This window comes from Stenella coeruleoalba (genome assembly GCF_951394435.1).
Source record: "Stenella coeruleoalba genome assembly, chromosome: 2".
In the NCBI taxonomy this organism is placed as follows: Eukaryota; Metazoa; Chordata; class Mammalia; order Artiodactyla; family Delphinidae; genus Stenella; species Stenella coeruleoalba.
In genome coordinates, this window is record NC_137147.1 from 28,812,138 (window position 1) to 28,832,279 (window position 20,142).

The window sequence follows — 20,142 nt, forward strand, 5'->3', positions numbered from 1 at the left end:
AGCACATTGCTCTACCCAGTAAACACTCCATGAATGGTCTCTAAGTTTATGAATAGATTCAGAATTTATATTTATACACACAAACACCAAAAACAGGGGAGGGGAGAGAATGATAAAAAAAAAACCTAACTCGGGCTTCCCTGGTGGCGCAGTGGTTGAGAGTCCGCCTGCCGATGCAGGGGACACGGGTTCGTGCCCTGGTCCGGGAAGATCCCACATGCCGCGGAAGCGGCTGGGCCCGTGAGCCATGGCCGCTGAGCCTGTGAGTCTGGAGCCTGTGCTCCGCAACGGGAGAGGCCACAACAGTGAGAGGCCCGCGTACCGCAAAGGAAAAAGAAAAACAAAAAAACCCTAACTCTACTGTTGTCTAATAATATCTTACTATGAACGCCTTTAACCTCTTAATGCATGTTCAAATTTTAATTCAGGCCCATAAAGATTCTGGAACCAACACAAGGAGAAATTCAATCAAATTCAGAGAAGTTAGTTTGTTCACACTGATATTAATTTAAATTTTTTTTTCACATCTTTATTGGAGTATAAATGCTTTACAATGTTGTGTTAGTTTCTGCTGTACAACAAAGTGAATCAGCTATATGTATACATATATCCCCATACCCCCTCCCTCTTGTACCTCCCTCCCACCCTCCGTATCCCATCCCTCTAGGTCGTCACAACGCACTGAGCTGATCTCCCTGTGTAATTAAAATATTAACAACAGTAAATTTCTAACTTACCATGGCAACATCATCTAAAATGCTCTGAGGTGAACTATGAGCCATAACCTAAGAGAAAAAAAATAACTGTCACTTTGAAAATAAATAAAACATTAGCAATACAGTAAAAAAAAAAAAATTTTAAGGTGCCCTCAAACTAGTATGAGAATTTCTTGTGACTTTAGAACCTTTCTATAAATTTCTTAATTCCCAGAATCTCCCTCTTTTCAATAAAAGTCTGACACTAAAACCTGGGATCTTAATCATCACATTATTTGTCTTCTAATTCAAATCCAGACTTATAAGTGTTTATGCTACAGTAATGACAAGTGGAAAGGGTCACTTAAATTAGCTATGCCTAATGTTAAAAGAGCAGTACTGGTAGAAAAATACCATTTCCTTAAAACGCAATTAGCTATTCCTTTATAGAAATACTTTGCCTTCAGGGGACAATGAAAGGATGTGGTATACCTTGGTGGTTAAGAGCATGAGTTCTACAGGCTACTTATCATGTAACCATGGTCAAGACACGATCTCTCCCTAAGCCTCAATTTCTTCATGTATTGAATGGGGATACTGTTAGTAACCTGCACTTCCTAAGGTTGTTGGGAGGTTTGAAGAAGATGAAGTCTTGTAAAATGCTTAACACCGTACCTCCCGGGAAAGAAGCCTGGCACACAGTAATCAGTCAGTTAACACCACTATTATGCTAAAGGGCACTATACTTTCTTTTCCAAAGGATGGATGACTGAAAAAGAATTGAGACAAGCTATTGGCTGTCTCCACAAAACCTCAACTGTACTTCAGCAACATTCTAACCATTAAGACAAGAAGTGGGTGGCAAAGCATTCTCAGGGGCAGGGAGAGAGCAAAATTGGCAGCAGCCAGCTATTCTGTCCTCTCTGACCCTCTGAAATGAAAGCATGCAGCGTGGGGTCTGAAATAGTATAGAGGGGTTCACTTAAGTAGCCATGACTCTTGTAATTAAAACTAAATTATCACTGACTTGGCCCTGTAAAAATTTTCAATTTAGAAAGTCTCTAACATTTTGAAGTATATAACAAACGTTGGCAAAAGAGTAAAAGACTAACCTTAGAACAAACAAAATCAACTAATGTAGCTTCTTCTTCACCTATGTATTCTATGATTTTTTTATTAATCCATGGTCTAATTCGTCGTTCCATCAATATCTATAAAATAAAGCATGGTTACTAAATTGAAGAGCTTTTTATTACATTTACTTAAAAAACCTATATAACTTCATAATTTTTCTTAAGGCTAAAATACAGTATGATCATTAACAAGTTGACTTAACACAGATAAGTATCGAGACGAAATTATTTGCTTCTAATTTATGAAGACCTCAGGTACCAAAAGAATTTCTACAATAATCTATTATTATTGACCATGTCAAGATTCTAGCCACCTTATCACCCCTATTTGTCATAAACGGAATGAACTGAGTTTGTGTGCTATAGTCAAAACCAAAAACTTGCAATAAAATAATGAAATACAATTTGCTACTCACAGAATCCACAATAGACCAATCCAGGGGATAAGCAAAGAGCTCAGGTTTGGCTGTAGGGATTTTTTCAATGAGACTCTTAATGTGTTTGCGCTTTTCTTCAGTGTTCACAGTGCCTTTGGCAGCATTTTTATCATCTTCACCATAATCCAAGGGAACCAGTTTCCTTTTTCGGGGTACATCATCACTGTCTTCATCCTCAAATTTGTTAAAGACACTATCTACAGGGAGTTTCTTTCTCTTCACAGAATTAGGCTGACCAGGACTATTGGAAGCACCTATAGTAAAAACACTGTATTAGCACAATGACTTAATTCTCAAATGTTACATTTTACAACCCACCATGCCTAAAAAGCACTGTAAATATACCTCCACAAACCTCAGAGAAAGATGCCAGCTATAAAAAATAACTCACTAATCACAAGCGCTAGAAAATTTAACTTTTCACTTCTCAGAACGCAGGGCAGCTGCAGATACAGGAGCACTAGCAGAACTATGAAAACAATCATGAGCTAGAAAGGCATTTTTTTTTAAGTAGTTTTCTAACTACCTACCAAGCAGTACATATTTATTTTTCCCTTAAGGCAAAATTTATGTAGTTGTGGCGGGTAGAGGGGGAAAGGAGGGAAAAAGGAGGAACGAAATGCAAACATACCCAGTTTAAGACTCAGTCCTATTTTTGGCCTATGCTCCTCAGGTTGTTGTTGATCTGGTGAATTTTCATGAGGAATAATAATACCACAGGGAGACTCATCTCCAGGAGTGTTGGGAGTTGCATTGCCACTGGCAGAGGAAACAGATGGGGCAGAACTGATGGGCCTCAGAGTTGGTTTGAGACAGGGCTTTTGCTCTGGCTCTTCTTCCTCCTCCATGGGTTCCTCTCGTTTTTCTTCTTTTTCTTGCTTTTCTTCTTCCTCTTCCTCTGATTCTGGTTCTTGCTTTATTTGTGGTTGTCTGCGCCTCTCAGCCTCTTGTTCCATCTAAAACCAGAAAATAACCTGGTCAACTGAAACAGACCCCAACTATCTTCAATTCAACCAGCTCTATGTTTTATCTTTCACAAAATCTCTATTTTTCTTCTTCCTTAGGAATAACAAAACACTGCCTCCTTCTATAATCAGAACTAAATCTATAGATATATTAGGTACTCTGCAAAATGTTTTTTTAGTATTTCACATATATTACCATTCTTCAGTGGCCTGTATACACTCTACAGAGATAACAAAGGTAACTGCTAATAGTTGGCTAATTCAAAATGAAAAACTATGTTTTTATATCGTTATTAAAGAAATTATAATCAGAAATTTTATTTTATTGGGTTGGCCAAAAGGTTCGTTCGGTTTTTTTGGCTCTAGTAGCACTTAGTTGTCTTTAACTTCATTCGAAACAATTTTGTTAGACTGTGTGTGACAGCTGTCATATCAGCGTGCATTTAAAAAACAGACATCAAAATTGGTGAATTTTTGTGTAGCCATTTTAATATTGAAGATGGAAGAAAAACCCAACATTTTTGGCATATTACTCTTTATTATTTCAAGAAAGGTAAAACGCAACCGAAATGCAAAAAAAGATTTGTGCCGTGTATGGAGAAGGTGCTGTGACTGACTGAACATGTCAAAAGTGGTCAGCAAAGTTTCATGCTGGAGATTTCTCGCTGGACGATGCTCCATGGTTGGGTAGACCAGTTCAAGCTGATAGCAATCAAATCGAGACATTGAGAACAATCAACGTTATACCATGCAGGAGATAGCCAACATACTCAAAATATCCCAATCAAGTGCTGAAAATCATTTGCACCAGCTTGGTTATGTGAATCGCTTTGATGTTTGGGTTCCACGTAAGTTAAGCGAAAAAAACTTAACCGTATTTCTGCATGCGATTCTCTCATTAAACGTAATGACAATGTTCCGTTTCTAAAACATATTGTGATGGGTGATGAAAAGTGGATACTGTACAATAATGTGGAATGGAAGAGATGGTGGGGCAAGCAAAATAAACGACCACCAACCACACCAAAGGCCAGTCTTCATCCAAAGAAGGTGATGTTGTATATATCGTGGGGTTGGGAGCCTTCTATTATATTGAGTCCCTTCCAGAAAATCAAACGATTAATTCCAACAAGTACTGATCCCAATTCGACAAACTGAAAGCAGCACTCGACGAAAAGAGTCCAGAATTAGTCAACAGAAAATGCATAATCTTCCATCAGGATAACGCAAGACTGCATGTTCCTTTGATGACCAGGCAAAAACCGTTACAGCTTGGCTGGGATGTTCTGATTCATTCCCCGTATTCACCAGATATTGCACCTTCGGATTTCCATTTATTTCGGTCTTTACAAAATTCTCTTAATGGAAAAAATTTCAATTCCCTGGAAGACTGTAAAAGGCACCTGGAACAGTTCTTTGCTCAAAAAGATAAAAAGTTTCGGGAAGATGGAATTATGAAGTTGCCTGAAAAATGGCAGAAGGTAGGTCGAACAAAAGGGTGAATACGTTGTTCAGTAAAGTTCTTGGTGAAAATGAAAAATGTGTCTTTTACTTTACTTAAAAACCAAAGGCACTTTTTGGCCAACCCAATAGAACCCAATAGTATACACAATACACAAGAGGCAACTCAAATCCTCAGCCTGGTCATAGATAATCATTTTTTATTTCTTGGTAATGGCTGAAGGTGGTAGTCACTTCTGTATTCACAAACAGGAAAAGGAAGAAGTGGCGGGAGGGAGAATTCTGAAGTCAAACTCCTAAACCAAAATGAACACTCCCCCTGAAATTACAAAATATAATAAAAAATAAACATCATAAGAGCATTATAAACTGGGATGAATACATCAGCAAGTTTTCTGAGCATGAAACAAACACAGGAAAAACAAAAGTAAAAGTACGTATCCTGAACTACACAAAAATTTAAAATCTGTGCATAACACCATTTATCAACTCACAAAGGAAGTACAATGACCATTAAACCATCTGCAAGGCATTCAAACCCACTGGTAATCAGAGAATTAAAACATAGTAATATTGGGCTTCCCTGGTGGCGCAGTGGTTGAGAGTTCACCTGCCGATGCAGGGGACACAGGTTCGTGCCCCGCTCTGGGAAGATCCCACATGCCGCGGAGCGGCTGGGCCCGTGAGCCATGGCCACCGAGCCTGCGCGTCCGGAGCCTGTGCTCCGCAACGGGAGAGGCCACAACAGTGAGAGGCCCGCGTAACGCAAAAAAAAAAAAAAAAAGAAAAAAAGAAAAAAAACCAAAGTAATATTCCCCAACCTAAATGTTATAATGGCAAGGATTTAAAACACTGACAATACTACCATGATGATGAAAAAAAAGACACCTGGACTATAAACTGGAGAAATTCTTGGTGGAAGATTATACCTGAAGTAAAAGCACATTAGAAAACAAAACAGACTCATACAGAGAACAAGTTGGTGGTCACCAGAGGGGAGCAGGATGGGGGGTAGGGCAAAAACGTGAAGGGGATTAAGAGGTACAAACTTCCAGGCTTCCCTGGTTGCGCAGTGGTTGATAATCTGCCTGCTAACGCAGGGGACACGGGTTCGAGCCCTCGTCTGGGAGGATCCCACATGCCGCGGAGCAACTAAGCCCGTGAGCCACAACTACTGAGCCTACGCGTCTGGAGCCTGTGCTCCGCAACAAGAGAGGCCGCGATAATGAGAGGCCCGCACACCGCGATGAAGAGTGGCCCCTGCTTGCCACAACTAGAGAAAACCCTCGCACAGAAACGAAGACCCAACACAGCAAAAATAAATAAATAAATTACTAAAACTCCTACCCCCAACATCTTTAAAAAAAAAAAAAAAGAGGTACCAACTTCCAGTTATAAAATAACTCATGGGGAATGTAACATACAGCATAGGGAATATAGTCAATATTGTTTTAATAACTTGGTATGGTGACAGATGGTTACTAGACTTATCATGGTGATCAATTCATAATGTATACACGTCAAATCACTGTTGTACACTTGAAACTAATATAATACTGTATGTCAACTATACTTGAGTAAAAATCTAAAAATGAAAAGCACATTAGAAAAAAAGTGCACGTAACAACATTCCCACTTATAAAACTTATGTGTGAGGGGGGTTATAAGAATCAGCCAGTTTTTAATTTCTTCATTACTGTGTTCTATGTTGTCTGAACTTTCTATTTACTTATGTAAGTACTTAACAGAAAAAAATAACACTATTTTATTTTGAAGAATAAAAGGGACATGTAAGAAGACATGGTTCCTGTTAATAGCATATAACAGATTTTTTAAAGTTGATATGAAGAATTTATAGTATTAAGATCTGTGATACACTAAGAACTAAAAACTTTTCTAACATGACACTATTCTTAAAAGCAAGAATGGGTATGCCATGTCCTATGACAGTTTTTCATTTTTAAATGACAAGCTGTTCATGAAAACATCTTTATTTTGGAAATAAAATATTTAGGGCGATAATGAGAGAATTCAAACTACAAAAGTCATTAAGTGTCAGAGCACATGTAAGAAGGACAGTTTCTAGCAAAGTTACATTAAAAGACATTCACTTAATAAGTAATACTTCACAGAAATAAAGGAGTAAGACATATAGAAGATGTTGAACATAAAGCTGTAAATCAACTAATATTGATGACTTACATAATAAAATAAAGAAAAAAATACTAATATCCTCCCCCCAAAATAGCAAGATGCATGGAGTGTAAACATTTCCCTTATAAACTAAACTATATCATAGTTGGCTGGCTTAAGATGACATGATAGCCTTAAAAGAATATTGTTACGGATGTCATAGTATCTTACCCTCTGGAGCTCTGCATCTGGATCCGGGTGCCCTTCTGCCAAAAGGCGCTGCCTGATTTCCTCTAGCTCTTCCTTCTCTCTCTTCCTATCCCGTTCATCTGCTTCCATTTCCTTTTCCCTATCACGCAACCTTTTCTGAAGAGCGCTTCCTCTGCAAAAGTAAATAACAGGCCTTATTTAATACTCAGGTCTAAACTACTACACATAATGTCTCCAAAAGCAAGTTCTTTCCATACTAACAGCTGCATGCTAAGAGACTGAAGACTGTCTTAATGCTCTATATCTGTAGAACACCCAAGACAGTGTACTCTCTGCATGTTAATGTTTACTAAGTCAGCACTGTCTTGTCACGTTATCACCATGCCTCATTAAGTCACTCTAAATGAGTATCTACAAGTAAAAAAGTAGCTTTCAGAGGGAAGAATGCTCTCATTTTATACCTATTCCACAGGGAAACTAACAAGTAATCTGTGTTGTCTTGGAGGCCAAGTTGTGAAAAATTAATACAAGGAGTAGTAATATCCCAAATATTAGTTTTGTACCTTTAATTTAAATCAACTCCTTTCCTTGTGGGGGAAAAAAAAAAATTAACAGAAGCAGCAGGGCATAATCAAGAGAAAGCAGAGGTTCTATTTAGCACTTTATTATATCTCAGAATGTTGAAATAATGTACTGCTAATCTATGATTCAATAATTTTACTTTGCATTTTCTACAAAGTCAAATCCTTGGCATTCATTCAATTTAAAGTGTTAATCCAATGTTTTGATTATTTCAGCTACAGTGTATTAAATTATATATATTAAATGCATTCACTACATGACTGTATCATGCCAGGCACATGAGAAAAAAATCAAAATATTCTTCATAACCTTAGGGAAATTATAGTTTGGAGTGGAGGGAGCAGAACAAAGCAAACAATTTTACCAAAGTGCCATAAATGTTAGAAGAATGAGAACAGTTTAGAAATGCCACGGGAACAGATATCAGGAAATGCAGGCTTCACAACTCTCACTTCATAATAGTATAGCAATTGGGTGAAGGAGGGCGGGAGGGTGTTCAGATTACTATGTAGCACTCTAGAAATTCTTGAAGACAAAAATTTCTAGGCCACCTTAGATAGTCATAAAGGCAAGTTATAATTTGCTATAAAAACTGAAGTTCTTTAAAACACATGAGGGACTTTCCTGGTGGTCCAGAGGGTAAGACTCCGCACTCCCAATGCAGGGGGCCAGGGTTCAATCCCTGGTTGGGGAACTAGATCCCGCATGCATGCAGCAACTAAGAGCCTGCATGCCGCAACTAAAGATTCTGCATGCCACAACTAAGACCCAGTGCAGTCAAAATAAATAAACACACATTTTAATAAATAAATAAATAAAAAATAAAACACAGGAAGAAAAGTTAATTTGTCACAATACTATTATGAACCTTCCTCCAAAGAAGGTGCATAGAATTGTCAATTCTTTTATAACAGGCCCGGACCCCCGGAAAACAGCATTATCAACTATGGGGATAATTACAAGATGAATTCAAAGATTTCTTTCTTACTCCACTGAGTGAACTTGCACTCTCTTGTAGACAAGAGAAAATACAGCTAATAAAAAGCTGACAGTATGAGTTCATAAAGCAAGGCTTCTTTACCTGTAATATTTGGGATCATCTCTATCATCATCATAATCTTCTAAGAATTCTTTTAGTCGTTTAGCTTCTTTTGCCTTTGAGGAAATGAAGGACAAAGTGTGCAAAATTAACATAAAATTAATTTAGATTACCCCCTCGCCCTTTCTTGGGAATAGATTTTTCTTATCCATACCACTTGAACTTTTTCATTCTCATAAACTTATATATTAAATGTAAGTAACATTAGATTTTTAGAATCTTTTACTCTTAAAAGCAAGTCAGATTTAGGGCTTATCCATGAAATGAAAGCCACATATACTGATGGTATGCTACAATAAATTTTCTCTATGAAGATACACTTCAAAGTACAGTAATTTTTTTCTAATGAAACCTAAGCACACCAAGAAAGAAAACTGAAAGTTATCTTATTGAATCTGTTAACCGGACAAAAATATTTTATGTTTTGTTTATAGGTAGATGATGATACAAGTAGTTTTTATGAATTGCAGGATTAAAAATTTAAATCACGTTTATGCATCAATCGAAAGGTAATGCCTGCCTAACTTTGAGTAAACAAACCATGAAAGTACATGAATCTCTTATTCCTATTTTTGGAATTTTAAATACAACAACTATTATATTTCACAGAAATTATATCTAATTATATGTAATATACAGACATAAAAAATACTTTAAAGTATTTATAATCTACATCTCTATCTACTATACCAACAATATTATATACAAAGCAGATGTAGGTTTATGACTACAGTAAAATATTAACACATTTCATCCAGTTCAAACGTTACACCTTTCTAAAGACTTCCCCAATATAACCATCTATTCATGACCAACTCCTTCCCCCAGACAAAATTAATCACTTTCTCTGTACTCCACTCCCAAAATACTGTGAACACACCATTATCATACCTTAAACACTCACACACACAATACAGCAACCAGTTCATCTCTCTGACAATACCACCCAATTGTTTAAGAGTTTGAAGCATTAGTTATTCTTGTACACCCAGTACCTAGCACAAAATCTGTCAAATGCATTCAAGTAGATTGTCAGGTAGCGATGACAATATTTACAAATATCTAAATAAAACACAGGGGACTTCCCTGGTGGGGCAGTGGTTAAGAAGAACCTGCCTGCCAATACAGGGCACACAGGTTCAAACCCTGGTCTGGGAAGATCCCACATGCCACGGAGCAACTAAGCCCGTGCGCCACAATTACTGAGCCTGCGCTCTAGAGCCCATGAGCCGCAACTACCGAGTCCACATGCCGCAACTACTGAAGCCCATGTGCCTAGAGCCCGTGCTCTGCAACAAGAGAAGCCACCCCAATGAGAAGCCTGCGCACCACGGCGAAGAGTAGTCCCCACTCGACAAACTAGAGAAAGCCCGCATGCAGCAACGAAAACAAATGCAGCCAAATAAATAAATAAATACACACACACACACACACACACACACACACACACACACACACACACACAGAGGAAGGCCCATAATGTACGTACTAAAGTATTAACATAAGTCACCTTTCATGAGGTGACTTTCTACACTATACACTTCTGCTACTTGAACATTTTTTAATGAGCAAGTAACTGCTTTTCTAACTGCTGGATATTTTTTAAAGCTCCCAAGCAAAAGATAACTAATAGGAAATTTTTCTCTAGAAAAACAGGTTTCAGATTTGCTTGCAGGAAGCAGAATCACTTCTTCAAATAATTTTATGTCTCTTACTATATTATTCTCTATTTTCTAACCTACGGTTTAAGAAGAAATTCTAGAATGGGAGCTACAATCCAGGGAAATCAAATTATTTTAAATAACTGTAGGACCTTAGAAGACCTACCATCCGGAAAACTATACTATCTAGTTGCTGCATGCACTCTTTTGGTTACTTACAAAAATTTCCTCTATGTCTCATGTTCAAAAGCTATTTGAAGAAGATTCCTAACTTCAGTAATGTTTTTGGAAGAATAATCTCCAAACTGGAGATAAAGAAATCTTCATGAACTTCTGGCAATGATAGAACATATGGAACATAATACTGAAGCAAGTACTATGATAAAATAAATTATCTTTTTGTCATTTTACTTAGGTAACAACCTTGGCCAATTGCTTTCACTGTTACAGTCTATCAAACAGTGTAAATGAAAAAAAAACAACATTCATTTTTATGATTATCATGGAGTTAAAAGGAAGGATAATGTAGTAACATAAGGAAAAACAATAATTTATAAGCACTATATACTGAAGTCAATAATTTTGATTTCTAAAAACAGGTCTTCTCATGAGACTATTTCCTTCATCCAAATGTACTAGACTAATACAGAATATCAAAGCCTCTTAAAAGCCTCTTGAAATTCAAAAATACCGCAGATTCTTAATCAAAGAAAGGTCTATAAATTCTCATTTTATACTATGACAGATTTACTTTGACAGTATGCCAAATGGTAATTTAGTTTATAGGGAGCAAAAACGTGAAAAATAGGAGGGAAAAACATTTTGGTGTACTGAAATTGTCCCAAAGCTACTTGAAATATATAAAAATTATCTATACTGGGAGCTCATACTTTTTAACTATGAAGTCACTTCTACTTAACAATAAAGATTTGATCTGATTTTTATCTGAAAAATCACTTATTTTTAACCAAGAAAATTACCATTTCTCTTCTTCTTTCTTCTTCTCTTTCAGCCTCTTTCTCATACTCCCGGGTTTTCTTTCGTTCTCTGATTTCCCAATTCTTAAGGCGCTAAAAAAAAAATTGTCAAAGCTTAAAAATGTATACAAAGGGTTCTAAAATTTTTGACTAACCTACTAAGTACCAAGATTTAAGAATAAAAGCTTTCCCTCAATTTACCTCTTGATAAGCAGCCTCTTTCTCTCGGAGCTTTCTTTCAAGTTTTCTTCGTTCATATGCATCTTCCTCATCCTCTTCTCTGTCCCGCTTCTTGTCTTTTTCTCTCTCGCGCTCCCGTTCCCTTTCTCGCTCTCTCTCTCGCTCTCGTTCTCTTTCTCGTTCCCGTTCTCTCTCTCTCTCTCTTTCCCTCTCCCGTTCCCTTTCACGATCTCTGCTCTTTTCTCTACATAAACAAAAGATTTAAAAAGTCGGTCAGTCTTTGTGTTTTCGTTTAAACCCAAGAGAAAGTCGGACAACATATATTATGAAATAATATATAAACTCACTAGCCAGAATTTAGCATTTGGTTTCTGCAGAATTGTAAACTCCTCTTTACAAGTCAGAAAGATGTAGAATATAATCCTGGCCCCAAATTCTGAACTGCTTTCTAAACTCAATGTTAATGCTTATCAGCATCTCAGAAAACAAACAAAAAAACCTAGATATGAGAAATACTAAGGGCCAACGAACATGTTACAAGATAGTCTACTTCACTAGTAATCAAGGAATACAGATATTGGCAAAGGTGAGAAGCAAAGAGCATTCTGGCATGTTGCATGGGTAAACTAGAACTACAGCTGACTCTTGAACAACATGAGTTTGCATTGTGCAGGTCCACTTATACAGAGTTTTCTCAATAGTAAATACTACAGTACTACACAATCTGAGGTAGGTCAAATCCACAATTGGTTGAATCCATGGACGAAGAACCGCAGATATGGAAAACCGTGTACACAGAGGGCCAACTATAAGTTATACTCGAATTTTTGCCTGCACAGAGGGTCGGCACCCCAACCCCAGCATTGTTCAAGGGTCAACTGTACATCTATCAGTAATAAAAAGTTCTCAAGTATTTAATTCAGAGTGATAAAACCAAACTGCAGATTTGTGATACCATGGATATAATTATACAAATTTATGTATATATATGATATGAAACAGTACACCGTAGTAAAAGTATAAAACCACTCATTTTAATACATGTCAAATTCTCAATAGTGGTTATTCAAGAGAATAATGGTTATTCCAGTGGAAGAAGGAAGGGAAGGATTTTAATGCCCACTAAAGATAATAAGAGTCCTGAATTCCAGTTCCAGCAACCGGTGGACCTCCCTTCAGCTATAATCAGGTAGAATAATATCTCAACCCAGTAATGTATATTTGAAAACTAGCTTGGGAAAAAAAAAAGGTGGGATTTCCTCTCTTCCCTCCGTCTACTGGCTTCCTTCTACTTATGCCCTTCTCCACTTCCTTTGTTCACTTTTGCTCTACCTCATTCCTAAAGAATTTGAGATATGTCATATGAATTCAGTATAATTATGAAAAAATTTACATAAAACCAAACCAAACCAAAGTGAAATAAATTACTAGAAGCCATAAAGAAACAGTAAACTTAGAGCCTGAGAGGTTAAGTTGTGGCCACGCAGTGGGCTATAGGACCAAACAGACACCAGGAGCTAAAAGCAGTGGTACTAGAGCCGATTTCCCACTAGAGGGGACCTCAATCAAACAGTGACTAGAGAAAATGCCCACTGACCAAGTGAGAGAACAAGGAATCATGTCTATTCAAAACACTGGGTGGACGGCTGGTGTGTGCTGGTTCTGTATAAAAACTGGCTTCAGACCGAAACTAACACTGAAGTTGAAAATTGTTAATTTAACCAATATATTTTTCTTTTTTTTTAGTTTATTTACTTTTGGCTGTGTTGGGTCTTCGTTGCTGTGTGCAGGCTTTCTCTAGTTGCGGTGAGTGGGGGCTACTCTTCATTGCGGTGCGCGGGCTTCTCATTGCGGTGGCTTCTCTTATTGCGGAGCACGGGCTCTAGGCACGCGGGCTTCAGCAGTTGTGGCTCACGGGCTCTAGAGTGCAGGCTCAGTAGTTGTGGCACACAGGCTTAGTTGCTCCGCGGCATGTGGGATCTTCCCGGACCAGGGATCGAACCTGTGTCCCCTGCACTGGGAGGCAGATTCTTATACACTGCACCACCAGGGAAGCCCTTAACCAATATTTTACATGTGTGTGAGACAGCAAGCCAGGTATGCTTTGTGTCTCAGGAAGTTCTATCACTACATCCATGCAAATGGCCCAAGAAGAGTACTAACCTGCAGTTCTATTAAAGCTATCAAGCATACAGTAACTTCCATAAAGCCTTACCTTGATCGACTGCGATCCTTATTCCGATCTGAACTCCTTTCTCGATCACGGTCCCGATCTCTCTCTCGATCCCGATCTCGATCTCTCTCTTTTGTCCGGTCACGATCCCTATCCCGTTCTCGTTCCCGCTCCCGTTCCTTCTCCTTTTCTCGTTCACGTTCTCTTTCCCTTTCTCGTTCCCGTTCTCGCCTTTCTCGTTCCCTTTCACGCTCCCTCTCTCTTTCTCTCCGTTCTTTCTCAATTTCCTGTCTTTCTTTTTCCTTTTTGCCTTTCTCTTCTTCCAGTTTCTAGAAACCAATAAAAGTACTTTTAGAGTTAACTCTATAGCTCCAGTATTGAGACTTTTCCCGGCGCAAAGCCCAATATTGGGAACGACCAAAAAAAAAAAAAAAAAAAAAAACAACAAACCCAAACCACTGCTACTTCAATATTAAATACTTGTGGTTTTACTTAACAAATAAAACTGAAGCAATCACAAGCCTAGATAGATTTCGTGCAAAACCATACACTCTAAACAGACCAGGAATCTCCAATCTTGGATGCTGGGAGATTGTGTCAAGTGTGGCTGATCACTCAATGATTATGTAGTAACTAAAATGACCATGAGGAGTGTGATGGTTCATAATAATTTCTAGAAATACAATCACTTGGCTACAATGTAATTCTTCCCATTATGAATTTCTTTAAATCAGTGGGACTACTGCTGCTACTATAACCCCAGACTTCCCATTACCTAACGATTATTAGTTGAGTGTTTTAAAGGGGAGGTGGGGGAAGAGAGTCAGGTCACTGGAATGCAACTAAATAATCTTCTGCCCTCTGGTTTGCCCACCCTCCAAAAGACAAGCTGAATTCAGCCAATATCTACCCTATCACCTATGGAAACATTTACTCCCACCATTACAAGATGGACAGCCCACCAAATACAAAAAGTTTGAAAATCACTTGCTTCAAGCAAAAAATGTGCATAATCATAATATTTTTATTTAATTAATTTTTGGCTTAATGTTAAAAGCAACATATTTATGCCCATTATGCCTATAAGACAATGAAAATACATTAACAGTGATAAATCCATCCTTGGAAGGAACGATTGCGTATTAACTTACAGATGCTGTGCTAGGACATGGATCGCCAACACTGGATTAACCTTGCCTACAAGCTATGCTTCTGGGAGGAAGAGCAAGTACATGGTTCACAAATAAACCAAATAACATTCAGACCAAGTTTGTACCCTGACAAGATTACCAGTGCACCACACGGTTTCTACACAAACTCAGAAAAAAAAATACCCCAAACAGGAAAAACAAAAACAAAACATTTTTCCTTTGGTTCCATGTTTAGTGTCACCGAAATGAAATTTAAATGACAACAATAAAATGTGCATTTTTTTCTTTTCTCAGTCATGTAAAGCATTTAAAACAACTTTAAAAAGCAATCTTACCTGTTATACTCTCTTTCTCTTGCTCATGGATCAGAGAACTGATAGAAGATTACGAAAGAAAAGCTAATGCATGAGAAATCAATATATTCAGCTGTGGTGCCAGTCTTATATCAAAATGGAACGCAGGCCAAGCCAATACTGAATACATTGAAATTACAAAGGGAAGAGAAAAGAAATGGCAAAAAGAGGACAGAAACTGAAAACTATTTAAAGGGGTAAATTCTAATTTTTGAAACAGTACTATAATGGAATAAAAAAATGTGTATTGTAAAATGAGGCTAGACTACATAAAACTTACCTCAGTGTCATACACTTATAAGAAATTTGTTTATTTCTGAGATAATAAATACTTACAGATTATTTTAGCTGTTCCAATAATAATTTCTTTTGTAGAGTCCCTCAATTGTTTTATGCTTGCCTATTCACTACACTACTTATTTCTTAAATGTATAGTTCCACTTATGTAAATGATTTGTTTCAGAACTCATTTCAAAAGTTTTGTTCTAAGTAAATGAAAAAGTGAGTGAATCTTGTCCATATTAAATGCAATTCTAAAAGATTATATTAGATTATGTATGCAGTAAATAAATACACACACACGTATATATTTTTTAAGACAAAGACTGGAGAAAGAGGAAATGAGGTGGTCTAAAAAGACATAAGAAAGTAGTGAAATAATGAAGAGGAAAGGACAGAAAAAAAAAAATCATAAATCTTACCTTATTCTCTCTTCAGACTCGTCCGTGCTGTAAATGGACGCCCCCTGCCACGCTGATACCCTGACAGTCTGTGGTTATTTAATAAACTCATACCAAAACATGCAAAGGTTCACTGAGCTCAATTTTTGTTACCGAAGTTTCAAATATCCCCTTTAACCATACCCCCCGATAAAAAAAACTGTTTTTCTTTTTCACTTTGATTTTTATTTTTAAAACACATTTTGGAAATTCAAAACATTCTCCCCACAGTGAAATACGTGTAAGGCAGTCAAAGGCCTGACAGCTTCTCAAACTCTGAAGCAATTACCTTTTGAATTAATTTTTTGAAACATGATTTCCTTATACTTTACCAATGACATGACAGGATTTAACAAATAAAAGGGGGTAAACCACACACACACTGTATACCATTTTCAAGCTTGCTCAGAAAATTTTGAGTACTGAACCTAACCAAAAGCATTCCTCTAAAATGACTTCCCATGGACTAACTTTTTAACTCTCAAAATTAATCTGGGAGAACTACAGTTGTGCTTTTAGACATACTTAATTCCTGAAAAGGCCCTGTGTATGTGAGCTAGGGCTCGGCATCATGATAATAATGTGTTCAGCAGCATCGATTCGATGGCATTAATTGTCAACATGGGATTTCGAAAGCTATAAGAAAAAGTAAGATTAAATAAAAGAAAAAATGAACACTTAACATCTCACTGAGTTAAAGGTCACTCAATCTTAGGAAAGAACCAGTAACATCTTATTATCTCTAACATCAAAATACATTTCACGCAGTGTCTGCATTTCACCGTCCATAAGCATCACCTTCAACACCAGGGAACATTCACAGATGCACTGTCATTGAGAGAAGCTTTCAATAGGCAAAACTCGTGAGTGGGATTTACTATGAACAAATACCCGTTTCCAAGCCAGTTACCCCTTTGCATATTTTTCTGAGGGGGCATCCATAAATATAATAAAAAACAGAAGCTCATACTTACATCCTATTCCTTGTTACTTTCCAAGCTGAGAGTTTCATCTTGCATTAGTCACCATATGATCTCTATCATAATGGTGGGGGTCAATGAATAGATTAGCTTTATGGGAATTTACAGTTCTTCCATGCATCTAAAATTTGGTAAGTCTGGTAACCACTGACCTACTTTTTAAAATCTCCCCCTCTCAAATCTATACAAATATAATCTTAAATTTTAATCTCAGCTCTAAAGAAAAGGTTTTCCTAAGATTAAGTTAAATAACTGCCCCCAGAAATACACTACAGTGTATGTTATTCTGCTGCCCCCTTGAATCTAGTTTAAATCTGACCTTGATGTTTATGTTGAAATCTAAAAATAAAACTAGCTTTTATTCATATTAAAGTGAGATGACTGCAGAGTAGTCAGTAACTGAAAAAGCTACGTACAATATGCCAAGGACAACACTAATATGGTAATGGTCTTCTGTTTCTTTGTTTCTATCTAAATATCAATTAAACCTATATAAAAAGCATTTAAAATTATATTCTACTGTAAGGTTGATTTTTCTTTTTTTGTCTGTTTGCTTTGGATTCTGTAAAAAGTCTAGATTGGTATCAAGTGAAAAAACAAGAATACTACCTTGTGTGTGTCTCTGAATTTGCTGATCTCTCGGGATATCAGGTCTCTTTTGTCTTCTTCCATTTCTATAGCATTTATATCCTCCTAAAAGACAAGGGGGACAGGTGGGAATGCATAACGATCAATCTACACTGATAGACAGAAATTAAAGGTTAGATGCTCTGTACAGGTTTTTTTTTCCGTACAGGTTTTACAAAAGACAGGAGTAAATAAAAAACTTATGTAGTAACAAATCCAACAATCTAAGTTAAAATAGTAAAGAGTTAGACAAGAATCACAAATCTGGCAATTAGCAGTAAACGTAAGTTATTGCCAAAGTCTATAATGTAAACTAACCTTAGTGATGAGTGGATAAGGGATCAGTGGGGCCACTGGAAATCTGCGAAAAATCTGCGGAAAAATCCACAAAGATTAAAACAAACAAATAAGCGTTCATATTACTCTGAAAAACAATTTTCTGTATGTTTATACTGTAAGCAAGATTTCTGTAACATTTTCTTGATTTCAAATTACTTGATAATAAAAAAGATTTCACTCACTCTATAACCCCTCCCATGACCCACCACTTCTTGTCCCTCCAACACCCCCAACCAGTGGAATAAGGAGGGTCTCGCACTAGCAGTGCTTCTTCCTTGATTCCTTCCAAGACAGAGGAAACAATCATAACAACAAAATTTACCCATAATTCCTGCCATAGAGCAGAATTTCTTGGATTCTCTCCTCCCAACCCGTATCAAACAAATATGTCAAATTATTTTCTCCTTTACCATTAATGGGGGAAGAGGAAGAACAAACCCTACAGGTCTTAATTACCCTATACCTGACTGACTCTTACCAATTACCATTCCCAGTGACTGGCAGTTCACTAGACAGGTTCTTATGGCCCCATGAGGAAGAACAAGCCAAGTAATAAAAATGTATCTGGGGCTTCCCTGGTGGCGCAGTGGTTGGGAATCCGCCTGCCAATGCAGGGGACACGGGTTCGAGCCCTGGTCCGGGAAAATCCCACATGCCATGGAGCAACTAAGCCCGTGCACCACAACTACTGAGCCTGCGCTCTAGAGCCCACGAGCCACAAGTACTGAAGCCTGTGCACCTAGAGCCCGAGCTGCACAACGAAGAGTAGCCCCCACTTGACGCAACTAGAGAAAGCCGCACGCAACAACAAAGACCCAATGCAGCCAAAAATAAGTAATAAATAAATTTATATATAAAAAAGAAAATGTATCTGATGTATCTGGCCACGAAGAAAACTGAAGATGGACTAATAAGGCAATAAAATGCAAAATAGTATGAACTATAACTACCTCTTGATATTAAATCACAATATATGTTTCATAGTACTACTTTTCCAGGGCATATACAATCCATTCATATAATACACTTCCAATATTTTTAAAGAACACTCCCTATAATTTCTCTAAGTATATTCAAATTAAATGAATATAAGAAAACCAAACATTTTCTCTCAACCTGGACTCCCTATTGTTCAATTAGCTTAGGATGACAAAAGTAGGTGATGATATAATACACTGGGGAGGAGTGTTTCATCTCATGATGTTCTTTCATAGTACTCCAGTTATAAGGCCAATAGCACTACTGTCCATGGAAGGAAATGAGACGTGGCTTAAAAGGAAAGGTGGCTAAAAATTTGAAAATGGGTCAAAATCCTCACTGAATGAGACCTGGTATCCCGCTTGGAGTAGAGACAGAAGAAAAATAATAAGGGAGTAAGGCAAAACAAGGCCAACCCCTTTGTGACAAAAGGGGAAAAAAAATCTTACTTTGTCCCTTAATATCAGTTCCTATTCATCACTCAAGTCTGGGTTTTTTTTTTCCCCCTTACTTAATGAATCCACAAATATGCACAAGCTTCCATGTCACTGCATTTCAAACATGCGAAACAGGAACATTGTGGTAAAAAAAAATTAGGAAGTTAGTTGGTAAAACATGGTCAAATTAGCCTTAACAGTATATTGTTAAAAACGCTAGTCATTCTACTTTCCCCTCAGAAGTTGGAAATAATGAAAGCACAAGAGTGACAGTACAAAATGTAAACTGTAGGAATGACTCTGTTGTCAGAAATCAGTAACACATACGTCCTCCTTCTTTTCCTTCTTCTTCTTCCTGGGGTGAGAGTCAGATTCTTGCGAGGGGGCATTGAGCTCACTGGAGTATTCCCGTATTAAAACTTCAATGGCCCCTTTGATCATCTGATCTCTTCTCTTTGTTTCTTCATCTAAGGCTTCTTCGTCATCATTAGTGACAGTTTCTGGCCTGGCATTCTTAAAAAAAACAAGGCAGATTCAGGAGAGGGAAGGGGAAAATCAAACAAGAAAATCAAAATCATTCTAAAACAAGTTAGTACACAAAACAAACGTGTTTTCTCCCAAACATCTCTGCAGTCCTATTAAATGCAGATTTGGATTTATTCCTAACTTCACAAAACTAAACTTCATTTGTTTTATTGTTTTTTCCTTCGATACACTGCACTTTACGATTTTCTTTTCCTTTCTACCCTTGATAGTTAACATTCTGACCCCTAACCAGCTACAGAAAGACTGAAATCACAGGGCTAGCGTACTACACATCTGCAAAGCTTTCACAATTTTTCAGATTGTCTT

At 37.3% G+C, this 20,142-nt stretch overlaps 1 protein-coding gene across 6 annotated transcripts in view; it reads right to left on the bottom strand.

Moving 5' to 3' along the window:
- Window positions 1-20,142, bottom strand: part of RBM25 (RNA binding motif protein 25) — a 56,963-nt gene that overhangs the window by 9,502 nt on the left and 27,319 nt on the right. For all 6 annotated transcript variants that reach the window (XM_079914729.1, XM_079914728.1, XM_079914727.1 and 3 more), the window contains 12 exons: window positions 19,618-19,803; window positions 17,855-17,908; window positions 17,519-17,602; window positions 13,749-14,035; window positions 11,555-11,777; window positions 11,357-11,446; window positions 8,698-8,771; window positions 7,056-7,206; window positions 2,897-3,221; window positions 2,245-2,519; window positions 1,808-1,906; window positions 738-785 (listed from right to left, as the gene is read on the bottom strand). In XM_079914729.1, the coding sequence (XP_079770855.1) occupies window positions 738-785; window positions 1,808-1,906; window positions 2,245-2,519; window positions 2,897-3,221; window positions 7,056-7,206; window positions 8,698-8,771; window positions 11,357-11,446; window positions 11,555-11,777; window positions 13,749-14,035; window positions 17,519-17,602; window positions 17,855-17,908; window positions 19,618-19,803 (1,896 nt within the window). The remainder of the gene's footprint in view (window positions 1-737; window positions 786-1,807; window positions 1,907-2,244; window positions 2,520-2,896; window positions 3,222-7,055; window positions 7,207-8,697; window positions 8,772-11,356; window positions 11,447-11,554; window positions 11,778-13,748; window positions 14,036-17,518; window positions 17,603-17,854; window positions 17,909-19,617; window positions 19,804-20,142) is intronic.